The 15,000-nt window shown below is 52.7% G+C and overlaps 1 protein-coding gene across 1 annotated transcript in view; it reads right to left on the reverse strand.

Moving 5' to 3' along the window:
- The window catches only part of BUD23 (BUD23 rRNA methyltransferase and ribosome maturation factor), a 35,202-nt gene that overhangs the window by 16,240 nt on the left and 3,962 nt on the right, over positions 1-15,000 (reverse strand). The window contains exons 4-8 of the mRNA XM_078884673.1: positions 14,730-14,812; positions 11,756-11,852; positions 7,605-7,701; positions 3,635-3,685; positions 2,451-2,536 (exon numbers count right to left, since the gene is read on the reverse strand). Of these exons, the coding sequence (XP_078740799.1) occupies positions 2,451-2,536; positions 3,635-3,685; positions 7,605-7,701; positions 11,756-11,852; positions 14,730-14,812 (414 nt within the window). The remainder of the gene's footprint in view (positions 1-2,450; positions 2,537-3,634; positions 3,686-7,604; positions 7,702-11,755; positions 11,853-14,729; positions 14,813-15,000) is intronic.

Genomic DNA, 15,000 nt, shown 5'->3' on the forward strand with positions numbered 1-15,000 from the left:
TGAGTGAGTGAGTGGGTGAGTGAGTGGGTGAGTGGGTGGGTGAAGTGAAGTGAGTGGGTGGGGGGTGGGTGGTGAGTGGGTGGGTGGGTGGGTGAGTGAGTGGGTGGTGTGGGTGGGAGTGAGTGAGTGAGTGAGTGGGTGGGTGGGTGAGTGGGTGGGTGGGTGAGTGAGTGAGTGAGTGGGTGGGTGAGTGGAGTGAGTGGGTGGGTGGGTGAGTTGAGGTGGGTGAGTGAGTGAGTGAGTGAGTGTGGTGAGTGAGTGGTGAGTGAGTGGTGAGTGAGTGGGTGGGTGAGTGGTGTGTGAGTGGGTGAGTGAGTGGTGAGTGAGTGGTGAGTGAGTGGTGTGTGAGTGGGTGTGTGAGTGGGTGTGTGAGTGGGTGAGTGAGTGAATGGTGTGGGTGAGTGAGTGGGTGAGTGGGTGGGTGAGTGAGTGAGTGGGTGGGTGAGTGAGTGGTGAGTGATGAGTGTGTGAGTGAGTGAGTGGGTGAGTGGTGAGTGTGTGAGTGAGTGGGTGGATAAGTGAGTGAGTGGGTGGCTGAGTGAGTGGGTGAGTGAGTGGTGAGTGGGTGGGTGAGTGAGTGAGTGGGTGGATGAGTGAGTGAGTGTGTGAGTGAGTGTGTGAGTGGTGAGTGAGTGAGTGGGTGGGTGAGTGAGTGGGTGAGTGAGTGGGTGAGTGAGTGGTGGTTGAGTGAGTGAGTGGTGAGTGGGTGAGTGAGTGTGTGAGTGAGTGTGTGAGTGAGTGGGTGAGTGAGTGGGTGAGTGAGTGGTGAGTGAGTGGTGAGTGAGTGGTGAGTGAGTGAGTGGGTGGTGAGTGAGTGGGTGAGTGAGTGAGTGGGTGAGTGAGTGGGTGAGTGAGTGAGTGGGTGGGTGAGTGGGTGGGTGGGTGAGTGGGTGGGTGAGTGAGTGGTGAGTGGGTGGGTGAGTGGTGGTGAGTGAGTGGTGAGTGAGTGGGATGAGTGGTGAGTGGTGAGTGAGTGAGTGAGTGAGTGAGTGAGTGAGTGGGAGTGATGTGAGTGAGTGGTGGGTGAGTGAGTGGGTGGGTGAGTGGGTGAGTGAGTGGTGAGTGAGTGGGTGAGTGAGTGGTGAGTGAGTGAGTGTGAGTGAGTGTGAGTGAGTGAGTGAGTGTGAGTGAGTGAGTGAGTGGTGAGTGAGTGAGTGAGTGGTGAGTGTGTGAGTGAGTGGTGACTGAGTGGTGAGTGAGTTGAGTGGTGAGTGGTGAGTGAGTGGTGAGTGAGTGAGTGGAGCTGAGTGAGTGAGTGGTGAGTGAGTGGTGAGTGGTGAGTGAGTGTGACTGAGTGAGTGAGTGGTGACTGAGTGAGTGGTGAGTGAGTGGTGAGTGAGTGGTGGGTGAGTGAGTGGGTGAGTGAGTGGGTGAGTGAGTCAGTGGGTGAGTGGGTGGGTGGGTGAGTGGGGTGGGGTGAGTGAGTGGGTGAGTGGGTGAGTGAGTGGTGAGTGAGTGAGTGGTGAGTGAGTGGTGAGTGAGTGGTGAGTGAGTGAGTGAGTGAGTGGTGAGTGAGTGGTGAGTGAGTGAGTGGTGAGTGAGTGAGTGAGTGAGTGGTGACTGAGTGGTGAGTGAGTGGTGAGTGAGTGAGTGAGTGGTGAGTGAGTGAGTGAGTGGTGACTGAGTGGTGACTGAGTGGTGAGTGAGTGAGTGAGTGGTGAGTGAGTGAGTGGGTGAGTGAGTGGTGAGTGAGTGAGTGGTGACTGAGTGGTGAGTGAGTGGTGAGTGGGTGAGTGAGTGGGTGAGTGGGTGAGTGAGTGGGTGGTGAGTGGTGAGTGAGTGAGTGGTGAGTGAGTGAGTGAGTGGTGAGTGAGTGAGTGAGTGGTGAGTGGGTGGGTGAGTGAGTGAGTGGTGAGTGAGTGGTGAGTGAGTGGTGAGCGTGTGGTGAGTGAGTGAGTGAGTGAGTGAGTGTGAGTGAGTGGTGACTGAGTGGTGAGTGAGTGAGTGAGTGGTGAGTGGTGACTGAGTGAGTGAGTGGTGAGTGAGTGAGTGAGTGGTGAGTGAGTGGGTGAGTGAGTGAGTGGGTGGGTGAGTGAGTGGGTGGGTGAGTGAGTGGTGAGTGAGTGTGAGTGGGTGGGTGGGTGAGGTGGGAGTGGTGGGTGAGTGAGTGAGTGGGTGAGTGAGTGGGTGAGTGAGTGGGTGAGTGAGTGAGTGGTGGGTGAGTGGGTGAGTGAGTGGTGAGTGAGTGGGTGAGTGAGTGGTGAGTGAGTGAGTGGTGAGTGAGTGGTGAGTGAGTGGTGAGTGAGTGGTGAGTGAGTGAGTGGTGAGTGAGTGAGTGAGTGGTGACTGAGTGGTGGAGTGACGTGAGTGAGTGAGTGAGAGTGAGTGAGTGGTGAGTGATGAGTGAGTGAGTGAGTGAGTGGAGCTGAGTGAGTGAGTGAGTGTGCTGGTGAGTGAGTGGTGTGAGTGGGTGAGAGTGAGTGGGTGAGTGAGTGTGAGTGATGAGTCACTTCTTCGCGCTGGAGCTATGAGGGTAATCTATGACGACTCCGCCGGTGAAGCCACAACGAGCGGCCTGAGCAGTGATCACCTCCATCTACAACAACCACCCACAACCACCACAACCACAACAACAACCACAACAACAACAACCAACACAACAACAACCACAACAACAACCACCGCTATAGTATAAACCACCACCAGCACCAACATCACCCATCCCCCCACCCACTCACCCACCCACTCACTCACTCACCCACTCACCCACCCACCCACTCACCCACCCACCCACTTACCCACTCACTCATCCACTCACCCACCCACTCACCCACCCACTCACTCATTCACTCACCCACCCACCCACTCACCCACCCACCCCACTCACCCACTCACTCATCCACTCACCCACCCACTCACCCACCCACCCACCCACTCACCCACCCACTCACCCACCCACCTCACCCACCCACCCACTCACCCACTCATTCATCCACTCACCCACCCACTCACCCACCCACTCACTCATTCACTCACCCACCCACCCACTCACCCACCCCACCCACTCACCCACCCACCCACCCACTCACCCCACCCACCCACTCATCCACTCACTCATCCACCCACCCACCCACTCACCCACCCCACCCACTCACCCACCCACCCCACCCACTCACCCACCCACCCACTCACCCACCCACCCACTCACCCACCCACCCACTCACTCACCCACCCACCCACTCACCCACCCACCCACTCACCCACTCACCCACCCACCCACTCATCCACTCACCCACCCACTCACCCACCCACCCACTCACTCATTCACTCACCCTCCCACCCACTCACCCACTCACCCACCCACTCATCCACCCACTCACTCATCCACTCACCCACCCACTCACCACTCACTCACTCACCCACCCACTCACCCACCCACTCACCCTCTAACCCCACCCACCCCCACCATCCCCCCCCACCCCCCCCCCCCCCCTTCAGCCCCAATCCCCCATCACCCCCCCCATCCCCCCCCCATCACACCCCCACCCCCCCCCCATCACCCCCATCACCCCCCCCCATCCCCCCCCCCATTACACCCCCACCCCCCCCCCCATCACCCCCCATCACCCCCCCCCATCCCCCCCCCATCACACCCCCACGCCCCCCATCACCCCCATCACCCCCCCCCCCTCACCTGTTGAGCGTTCTCTGGGTAGAGTTGAAAGACAGCTCTAGCCCCTCTCTCCTAGAGATCAACAACATCAACAACATCATCAACAAGATCAACAACAACATCAACATCATCATCAACATCATCAACAAGATCAACAACAACATCAACATCAGCAACATCATCAACATCAACAACATCAACAACATCAACAACAACATCAACATCAGCAACATCAACAACATCAACAACAACATCAACAAGATCAACAACAACATCAACAACAACATCAACAACATCAACAACATCAAACAACATCAACAACATCAACAACATCAACAACAACATCAACATCATCATTAACATCACATCACAGTGGTGGTGATGGTGGTGATGGTGGTGATGGTGGTGATGGTGATGATGGTGGTGGTGATGGTGGTGATGGTGGTGATGGTGGTGATGTTGATGGTGGTGATGGTGGATGATGTTGATGGTGGTGATGGTGATGGTGGTGATGATGGTGGTGATGTTGATGGTGGTGATGGTGGTGATGGTGGTGATGGTGGTGATGTTGATGGTGGTGATGGTGATGATGTTGATGGTGGTGGTGGTGATGATGTTGATGGTGATGATGTTGATGGTGATGTTACCAGGCAGGAGTAGAGGGTGGTGAACAGGGTGATGTTGATGGTGGTGATGGTGGTGATGTTGATGGTGGTGATGGTGGTGATGGTGGTGATGGTGGTGATGTTGATGGTGGTGATGGTGGTGATGGTGGTGATGGTGGTGATGGTGATGGTGGTGATGGTGATGTTGGTGGTGATGGTGGTGATGGTGGTGATGGTGGTGATGTTGATGGTGGTGGTGGTGATGTTGATGATGTTGATGATGTTGATGGTGATGTTACCAGGCACGAGTAGAGGGTGGTGAACATGGTGATGTTGATGTTGATGGTGATGTTGGTGGTGATGGTGATGTTGGTGGTGATGGTGGTGATGGTGGTGATGATGTTGATGATGTTGATGGTGATGATGTTGATGGTGATGTTACCAGGCACGAGTAGAGGGTGGTGAACAGGGTGATGTTGATGGTGATGGTGATGTTGGTGGTGATGGTGATGTTGGTGGTGATGGTGGTGATGGTGGTGATGATGTTGATGATGTTGATGGTGGTGATGGTGATGATGTTGATGGTGGTGGTGGTGGTGATGATGTTGATGATGTTGATGGTGTTGATGGTGGTGATGGTGATGGTGATGTTACCAGGCACGAGTAGAGGGTGGTGAACAGGGTGATGTTGATGGTGATGGTGATGTTGGTGATGTTGGTGGTGATGGTGGTGATGGTGGTGATGATGTTGATGATGTTGATGGTGGTGATGGTGATGGTGATGTTACCAGGCACGAGTAGAGGGTGGTGAACAGGGTGATGTTGATGGTGGTGATGGTGGTGATGTTGATGGTGGTGATGGTGGTGATGGTGGTGATGGTGGTGATGTTGATGGTGGTGATGGTGGTGATGGTGGTGATGGTGGTGATGTTGATGGTGGTGATGGTGATGTTGGTGGTGATGGTGGTGATGGTGATGATGGTGGTGATGTTGATGGTAGTGATGGTGATGTTGGTGATGATGATGGTGATGGTGGTGATGGTGGTGATGGTGATGATGGTGGTGATGTTGATGGTGGTGATGGTGATGTTGGTGATGATGATGGTGATGGTGGTGATGGTGGTGATGGTGGTGATGGTGATGGTGATGTTGGTGGTGATGGTGGTGATGGTGGTGATGGTGATGGTGGTGATGGTGATGTTGGTGGTGATGGTGGTGATGGTGCTGATGTTGATGGTGATGATGTTGATGGTGATGTTACCAGGCACGAGTAGAGGGTGGTGAACAGGGTGATGTTGATGGTGATGGTGATGTTGGTGATGTTGGTGGTGATGGTGGTGATGGTGTTGATGATGTTGATGGTGGTGATGGTGATGGTGATGTTACCAGGCACGAGTAGAGGGTGGTGAACAGGGTGATGTTGATGGTGATGGTGATGTTGGTGGTGATGGTGGTGATGGTGATGTTACCAGGCACGAGTAGAGGGTGGTGAACAGGGTGATGTTGATGGTGGTGATGGTGGTGATGTTGATGGTGGTGATGGTGGTGATGGTGGTGATGGTGGTGATGTTGATGGTGGTGATGGTGGTGATGTTGATGGTGGTGATGGTGATGTTGGTGGTGATGGTGGTGATGGTGGTGATGGTGGTGATGTTGATGGTGGTGATGGTGCTGATGTTGATGGTGATGATGTTGATGGTGATGTTACCAGGCACGAGTAGAGGGTGGTGAACAGGGTGATGTTGATGGTGATGTTGGTGGTGATGGTGGTGATGGTGGTGATGGTGATGGTGATGTTACCAGGCACGAGTAGAGGGTGGTGAACAGGGTGATGTTGATGGTGGTGATGGTGGTGATGTTGATGGTGGTGATGGTGATGTTACCAGGCACGAGTAGAGGGTGGTGAACAGGGTGATGTTGATGGTGGTGATGGTGGTGATGTTGATGGTGGTGATGGTGATGTTACCAGGCACGAGTAGAGGGTGGTGAACAGGGTGATGTTGATGGTGATGGTGATGTTGATGGTGGTGATGGTGGTGATGTTACCAGGCACGAGTAGAGGGTGGTGAACAGGGTGATGTTGATGGTGATGGTGATGTTGATGGTGGTGATGTTGATGATGTTGATGGTGGTGATGGTGGTGATGTTACCAGGCACGAGTAGAGGGTGGTGAACAGGGTGATGTTGATGGTGATGGTGATGTTGATGGTGGTGATGTTGATGATGTTGATGGTGGTGATGGTGGTGATGTTACCAGGCACGAGTAGAGGGTGGTGAACAGGGTGATGTTGATGGTGATGTTGATGGTGGTGATGTTGATGATGTTGATGGTGGTGATGGTGATGTTACCAGGCACGAGTAGAGGGTGGTGAACAGGGTGATGTTGATGGTGATGTTGATGGTGGTGATGTTGGTGATGTTGATGATGTTGATGGTGATGTTACCAGGCACGAGTAGAGGGTGGTGAACAGGGTGATGTTGATGGTGATGTTGATGGTGGTGATGGTGGTGATGGTGGTGATGGTGATGTTACCAGGCACGAGTAGAGGGTGGTGAACAGGGTGATGTTGATGGTGATGGTGATGTTGATGGTGGTGATGGTGGTGATGGTGGTGATGGTGATGTTACCAGGCACGAGTAGAGGGTGGTGAACAGGGTGATGTTGATGGTGGTGATGGTGGTGATGGTGGTGATGGTGATGTTACCAGGCACGAGTAGAGGGTGGTGAACAGGGTGATGTTGATGGTGGTGATGGTGGTGATGGTGGTGATGGTGATGTTACCAGGCACGAGTAGAGGGTGGTGAACAGGGTGATGTTGATGGTGGTGATGGTGGTGATGGTGGTGATGGTGATGTTACCAGGCACGAGTAGAGGGTGGTGAACAGGGTGATGTTGATGGTGGTGATGGTGGTGATGGTGGTGATGGTGATGTTACCAGGCACGAGTAGAGGGTGGTGAACAGGGTGATGTTGATGGTGGTGATGGTGGTGATGGTGGTGATGGTGATGTTACCAGGCACGAGTAGAGGGTGGTGAACAGGGTGATGTTGATGGTGGTGATGGTGGTGATGGTGGTGATGGTGATGTTACCAGGCACGAGTAGAGGGTGGTGAACAGGGTGATGTTGATGGTGGTGATGGTGGTGATGGTGATGGTGATGTTACCAGGCACGAGTAGAGGGTGGTGAACAGGGTGATGTTGATGGTGGTGATGGTGGTGATGGTGATGGTGATGTTACCAGGCACGAGTAGAGGGTGGTGAACAGGGTGATGTTGATGATGTTGATGGTGGTGATGGTGATGGTGATGCTACCAGGCACGAGTAGAGGGTGGTGAACAGGGTGATGTTGATGGTGGTGATGGTGGTGATGGTGATGGTGATGTTACCAGGCACGAGTAGAGGGTGGTGAACAGGGTGCGTAGACGCCGCTGTGGGTTGTGAGTGGCGCAGTCGGCATTGCAGAGCCACTGCAGCGCAGAGATGCTGCACAGAGACACACACACAGACACACACAGACACACACAGACACACACAGACACACACAGACACACACACAGTGTACACACACAGACACACACAGACACACACACAGTGTACACACACAGACACACACACAGTTACACACACAGACACACACAGTGTACACACACAGACACACACAGTGTACACACACAGACACACACACACACACACAGACACACACAGACACACACACACACACAGACACACAGTTACACACACAGTTACACACACAGACACACACACACACACAGACACACAGTTACACACACAGACACACACAGACACACACAGACACACAGTTACACATACAGACACACACACACACAGACACACACAGACACACACACACACACAGACACACAGTTACACACACAGACACACACAGACACACACACACAGACACACAGTTACACACACAGACACACACAGACACACAGTTACACACACAGACACACACAGACACAGTTACACACACAGACACACACAGTGTACACACACAGACACACACAGTGTACACACACAGACACACACACACACACACAGACACACACAGACACACACACACACACAGACACACAGTTACACACACAGTTACACACACAGACACACACACACACACAGACACACAGTTACACACACAGACACACACAGACACACACAGACACACACACACACACAGACACACAGTTACACACACAGACACACACAGACACACAGTTACACACACAGACACACACAGACACAGTTACACAGACACAGACACACACAGACACAGTTACACACACAGACACACACAGACACAGTTACACAGACACAGACACACACAGACACAGTTACACAGACAGACACACACAGACACAGTTACACAGACACAGACACACACAGACACACACAGACACAGTTACACAAACACAGACACACACAGACACAGTTACACAGACACAGACACACACAGACACAGTTACACACACAGACACACACAGACACAGTTACACAGACACAGACACACACAGACACACAGTTACACACACAGACACATACAGACACAGTTACACACACAGACACACACAGACACAGTTACACAGACACAGACACACACAGACACACACAGACACAGTTACACACACAGACACACACAGACACACACAGACACAGTTACACACACAGACACACACAGACACAGTTACACAGACACAGACACACACAGACACAGTTACACACACAGACACACACAGACACAGTTACACAGACACAGACACACACAGACACAGTTACACACACAGACACACACAGACACAGTTACACACACACACACAGTGTACACACACACACACAGTGTACACACACACAGTGACACAGACACACACAGTGTACACACACACAGTGACACACACACAGTTACACACACACACACAGTGTACACACACACACACAGTGTACACACACACAGTGTACACACACACAGTGTACACACACACAGTGACACACACACAGTTACACACACACACAGTGTACACACACACACACAGTGTACACACACACACACAGTGTACACACACACACACAGTGTACACACACACAGTGTACACACACACACAGTGTACACACACACAGTGTACACACACACACAGTGTACACACACACAGTGTACACACACACACACAGTGTACACACACACACACAGTGTACACACACACAGTGTACACACACACAGTGTACACACACACAGTGTACACACACACACAGTGTACACACACACAGTGTACACACACACACACAGTGTACACACACACACACAGTGTACACACACACAGTGTACACACACACAGTGTACACACACACACACAGTGTACACACACACAGTGTACACACACACACACAGTGTACACACACACACACAGTGTACACACACACACACACAGTGACACACACAGACACACACAGACACACAGTTGCACACACAGTGACACACACAGACACACAGAGACACACAGTGACACACACAGACACACAGTGACACACACATAGACACACAGTGACACACACACACAGTTACACACAGACACACACACACAGTGACACACACACACAGACACACAGTGACAGACACACACAGTGACACACACAGTTACACACAGACACACACAGAGACACACAGACACACACAGTGTACACACACACACACAGAGACACACAGAGAGTGTACACACAGACACACACACAGACACACACAGTGACACAGTTACACACACAGTGACACACAGTGACACACACACACAGTGACACACACAGTGACACACACACACAGTGACACACACACAGACACACACACACAGTGACACAGTTACACACACACAGTGACACAGTGACACACACACAGACACACACACACAGTTACACACACACAGTGACACACAGACACACACACAGACACACAGACACACAGACACACACACAGAGTGGACACAGTGACACACAGTGACACAGATACACACACACAGTGTACACACACACATACACACACAGTGTACACACACAGACACACACACTGTGACACACACACAGTGACACACACACACATAGACACACAGTGACACACACAGTTACACACACACAGACACACACACAGACACACACATACACACATACACACACACTGTACACACACAGTGACACACACACAGAGTGTACACACACACACAGTGTACACACACACACAGTGACACACACACACACAGTGTACACACACACACAGTGTGTACACACACACACAGTGTACACACACACACAGCGTGACACACACACACACACAGTGTGTGTGTGTCACTCTGTGTGTGTGTGTGTCACTGTGTGTGTGTCACTGTATACACTGTGTGTGTGTCACTGTGTGTGTGTCACTCTCTGTGTGTGTGTCTGTGTGTGTGACTGTGTGTCACTGTGTGTGTGACTGTGTGTGTGTCACTCTCTGTGTGTGTGTCTGTGTGTGTGTCTGTGTGTGTGACTGTGTGTGTCACTGTGTGTACACTGTGTGTGTCACTGTGTGTGTGTGTCACTGTGTGTGTGTCACTCTCTGTGTGTGTGTCTGTGTGTGTGAATGTGTGTGTCACTGTGTGTACACTGTGTGTGTCACTGTGTGTGTGTCACTGTGTGTACACTGTGTGTGTCACTGTGTGTGTGTCTCTGTGTGTGTCACTGTGTGTACACTGTGTGTGTCACTGTGTGTGTGACTGTGTGTGTGTCACTGTGTGTACACTGTGTGTGTCACTGTGTGTGTGACTGTGTGTGTGTCACTGTGTGTACACTGTGTGTGTCACTGTGTGTGTGACTGTGTGTGTGTCACTGTGTGTACACTGTGTGTGTGTCACTCTCTGTGTGTGTGTCTGTGTGTGTGACTGTGTGTGTGTCACTGTGTGTACACTGTGTGTGTGTCTCTGTGTGTGTGACTGTGTGTGACTGTGTGTGTGACTGTGTGTGTGTATGTCACTGTGTGTGTACACTGTGTGTGTGTTTCTGTGTGTGTGACTGTGTGTGACTGTGTGTGTGACTGTGTGTGTGTATGTCACTGTGTGTGTACACTGTGTGTGCGTGTCTCTGTGTGTGTGACTGTGTGTGACTGTGTGTGTGACTGTGTGTGTGTGTGTCACTGTGTGTGTACACTGTGTGTGTGTGTCTGTGTGTGTGTCATTGTGTGTGTGTGTCTGTGTGTGTGTCATTATGTGTGTGTCTCTGTGTGTGTGTCTGTGTGTGTGTCACTGTGTGTGTGTGTCTGTGTGTGTGTCATTGTGTGTGTGTGTCTGTGTGTGTGTCATTGTGTGTGTGTCTCTGTGTGTGTGTCTGTGTGTGTGTCTCTGTGTGTGTGTGTGTCTGTGTGTGTGTCATTGTGTGTGTGTCTCTGTGTGTGTGTCTGTGTGTGTGTCTCTGTGTGTGTGTCTGTGTGTGTGTCATTGTGTGTGTGTGTCTGTGTGTGTGTCATTGTGTGTGTGTCTCTGTGTGTGCGTGTCTCTGTGTGTGTCACCTGATGGCGCCATGGAAGGTTCCGGGGCGGAAGTTGAGTCCCTGGCCCAAGTCACAAAGCAGCACGTCTCCCTCCACCCCTCGCTCCACAGCCACGTCTAGCGGGGGGGTGAGGGGTGAGAGGTGAGGGGTGAGGGGTGAGGGGTGAGGGGGGGGTGAGGGGGGGTGAGGGGGGGTGAGGTGGGGGTGGGGGGGGGGTGTGTGGGGGGGGTGAGGGGGGGTGAGTGAGTGGTGAGTGGTGGTGAGTGAGTGGTGAGTGAGTGAGTGAGTGGTGAGTGAGTGGTGAGTGAGTGGTGAGTGAGTGGTGAGTGAGTGAGTGAGTGGTGAGTGAGTGAGTGGTGAGTGAGTGAGTGGTGAGTGAGTGGTGAGTGAGTGAGTGGCTGACTGACTGAGTGAGTGGCTGACTGACTGAGTGAGTGATGAGTGAGTGGTGAGTGAGTGGTGAGTGAGTGGTGAGTGGGTGGTGAGTGGGTGGTGAGTGAGTGGTGAGTGGTGAGTGAGTGGTGAGTAAGTGAGTGAGTGAGTGAGTGGTGAGTGAGTGGTGAGTGAGTGAGTGAGTGGTGAGTGAGTGAGTGGTGAGTGAGTGGTGAGTGAGTGGTGAGTGGGTGGTGAGTGAGTGGTGAGTGGGTGGTGAGTGAGTGGTGAGTGGTGAGTGAGTAAGTGAGTGATTGAGTGGTGAGTGAGTGGTGAGTGAGTGAGTGGTGAGTGGGTGAGTGAGTGAGTGAGTGAGTGGTGAGTGGGTGAGTGAGTGAGTGTGTGAGTGAGTGAGTGAGTGAGCGAGTGGGTGAGTGAGTGAGTGGTGAGTGAGTGAGTGGTGAGTGAGTGAGTGAGTGGTGAGTAAGTGGTGAGTGAGTGAGTGGTGAGTGAGTGAGTGGTGAGTGAGTGAGTGGTGAATGAGTGAGTGGTGAGTGAGTGAGCGAGTGGGTGAGTGAGTGAGTGAGTGGTGAGTGAGTGAGTGGTGAGTGAGTGAGTGAGTGGTGAGTGAGTGGTGAGTGAGTGAGTGGTGAGTGAGTGAGTGGTGAGTGAGTGGTGAGTGAGTGAGTGGTGAGTGAGTGAGTGGTGAGTGAGTGAGTGAGTGGTGAGTGAGTGGTGAGTGAGTGAGTGGTGAGTGAGTGAGTGGTGAGTGAGTGAGTGAGTGGTGAGTGAGTGGTGAGTGAGTGAGTGGTGAGTGAGTGAGTGGTGAGTGAGTGGTGAGTGAGTGGTGAGTGAGTGAGTGGTGAGTGAGTGAGTGGTGAGTGAGTGAGTGGTGAGTGAGTGAGTGAGTGGGTGAGTGAGTGTGTGAGTGGGTGAGTGGGTGAGTGGGTGGGTGAGCGGGTGAGTGAGTGAGTGGGTGAGCGGGTGAGTGAGTGAGTGGGTGAGTGAGTGAGTGAGTGTGTGAGTGAGTGGTGAGTGAGTGAGTGGTGAGTGAGTGAGTGGTGAGTGAGTGAGTGGTGAGTGAGTGAGTGGGTGAGTGAGTGAGTGAGTGGTGAGTGGGTGAGTGAGTGAGTGAGTGGGTGAGTGAGTGAGTGAGTGGGTGAGTGAGTGAGTGAGTGGGTGAGTGAGTGAGTGAGTGGTGAGTGGTGAGTGAGTGAGTGAGTGAGTGGGTGAGTGAGTGAGTGAGTGGGTGAGTGAGTGAGTGGTGAGTGAGTGAGTGGGTGAGTGAGTGAGTGAGTGGTGAGTGGTGAGTGAGTGAGTGAGTGGGTGAGTGAGTGAGTGAGTGGGTGAGTGAGTGAGTGGGTGAGTGAGTGAGTGAGTGGTGAGTGGTGAGTGAGTGAGTGAGTGGGTGAGTGAGTGAGTGGGTGAGTGAGTGAGTGGTGAGTGAGTGGGTGAGTGAGTGAGTGAGTGAGTGAGTGGTGAGTGGTGAGTGAGTGAGTGAGTGGGTGAGTGAGTGAGTGAGTGGTGAGTGAGTGAGTGAGTGGGTGAGTGAGTGAGTGAGTGGGTGAGTGTGTGAGTGAGTGAGTGGGTGAGTGAGTGAGTGAGTGGTGAGTGAGTGAGTGAGTGGGTGAGTGTGTGAGTGAGTGAGTGAGTGAGTGAGTGAATGAGTGGGTGAGTGAGTGAGTGAGTGAATGAGTGGGTGAGTGAGTGGGTGAGTGAGTGAGTGAGTGGGTGAGTGGTGAGTGAGTGAGTGAGTGAATGAGTGGGTGAGTGAGTGAGTGGGTGAGTGAGTGAGTGAGTGAGTGAATGAGTGGGTGAGTGGTGAGTGAGTGAGTGAGTGAATGAGTGGGTGAGTGAGTGAGTGGGTGAGTGAGCGAGTGGGTGAGTGAGTGAGTGAGTGGGTGAGTGAGTGAGTGGGTGAGTGAGTGAGTGAGTGGGTGAGTGAGTGAGTGAGTGGTGAGTGAGTGAGTGAGTGGGTGAGTGTGTGAGTGTGAGTGAGTGGGTGAGTGAGTGAGTGAGTGGTGAGTGAGTGAGTGAATGAGTGGGTGAGTGAGTGAGTGAATGAGTGGGTGAGTGAGTGAGTGGGTGAGTGAGTGAGTGAGTGAATGAGTGGGTGAGTGGTGAGTGAGTGAATGAGTGGGTGAGTGAGTGAGTGAATGAGTGGGTGAGTGAGTGAGTGAGTGAATGAGTGGGTGAGTGGTGAGTGAGTGAGTGAGTGAGTGAATGAGTGAGTGGGTGAGTGAGTGAGTGAGTGGGTGAGTGGGTGAGTGAGTGAGTGGGTGAGTGAGTGGGTGGGTGAGTGGGTGAGTGAGTGAGTGGGTGGGTGAGTGGGTGAGTGGGTGAGTGAGTGGGTGAGTGAGTGAGTGAGTGGGTGAGTGAGTGGGTGGGTGAGTGGGTGGGTGAGTGGGTGAGTGGGTGAGTGAGTGAGTGGGTGAGTGAGTGAGTGAGTGGGTGAGTGAGTGAGTGGGTGAGTGGGTGAGTGAGTGAGTGAGTGGGTGAGTGAGAGAGTGAGTGAGTGGGTGAGTGGGTGAGTGAGTGAGTGGTGGGTGAGTGAGTGAGTGGGTGAGTGAGTGGGTGAGTGGGTGAGTGAGTGAGTGGTGGGTGAGTGGGTGAGTGAGTACCCAGCATGGCGCTGCTGATGTCCAGTCCAACCCACACGTGGCCATGTTCCGTCAGCAGCTCCCCACTCAGCCCCGAGCCACAACTACAACAACAACCACAACAACATTAACCACAACTACAACAACCACAACAACCACCACAACAACCACAACCACCACAACCACCACAACAACAACCACAACAACCACCACAACAACCACCACAACCACCACAACCACCACAACCACCACAACCACCACAACAACAACTACAACAACCACCACAACAACC

The sequence above is a fragment of the Lampetra fluviatilis genome, unplaced genomic scaffold, assembly GCF_964198595.1.
Source record: "Lampetra fluviatilis unplaced genomic scaffold, kcLamFluv1.1 SCAFFOLD_159, whole genome shotgun sequence".
NCBI lineage: Eukaryota > Metazoa > Chordata > Hyperoartia > Petromyzontiformes > Petromyzontidae > Lampetra > Lampetra fluviatilis.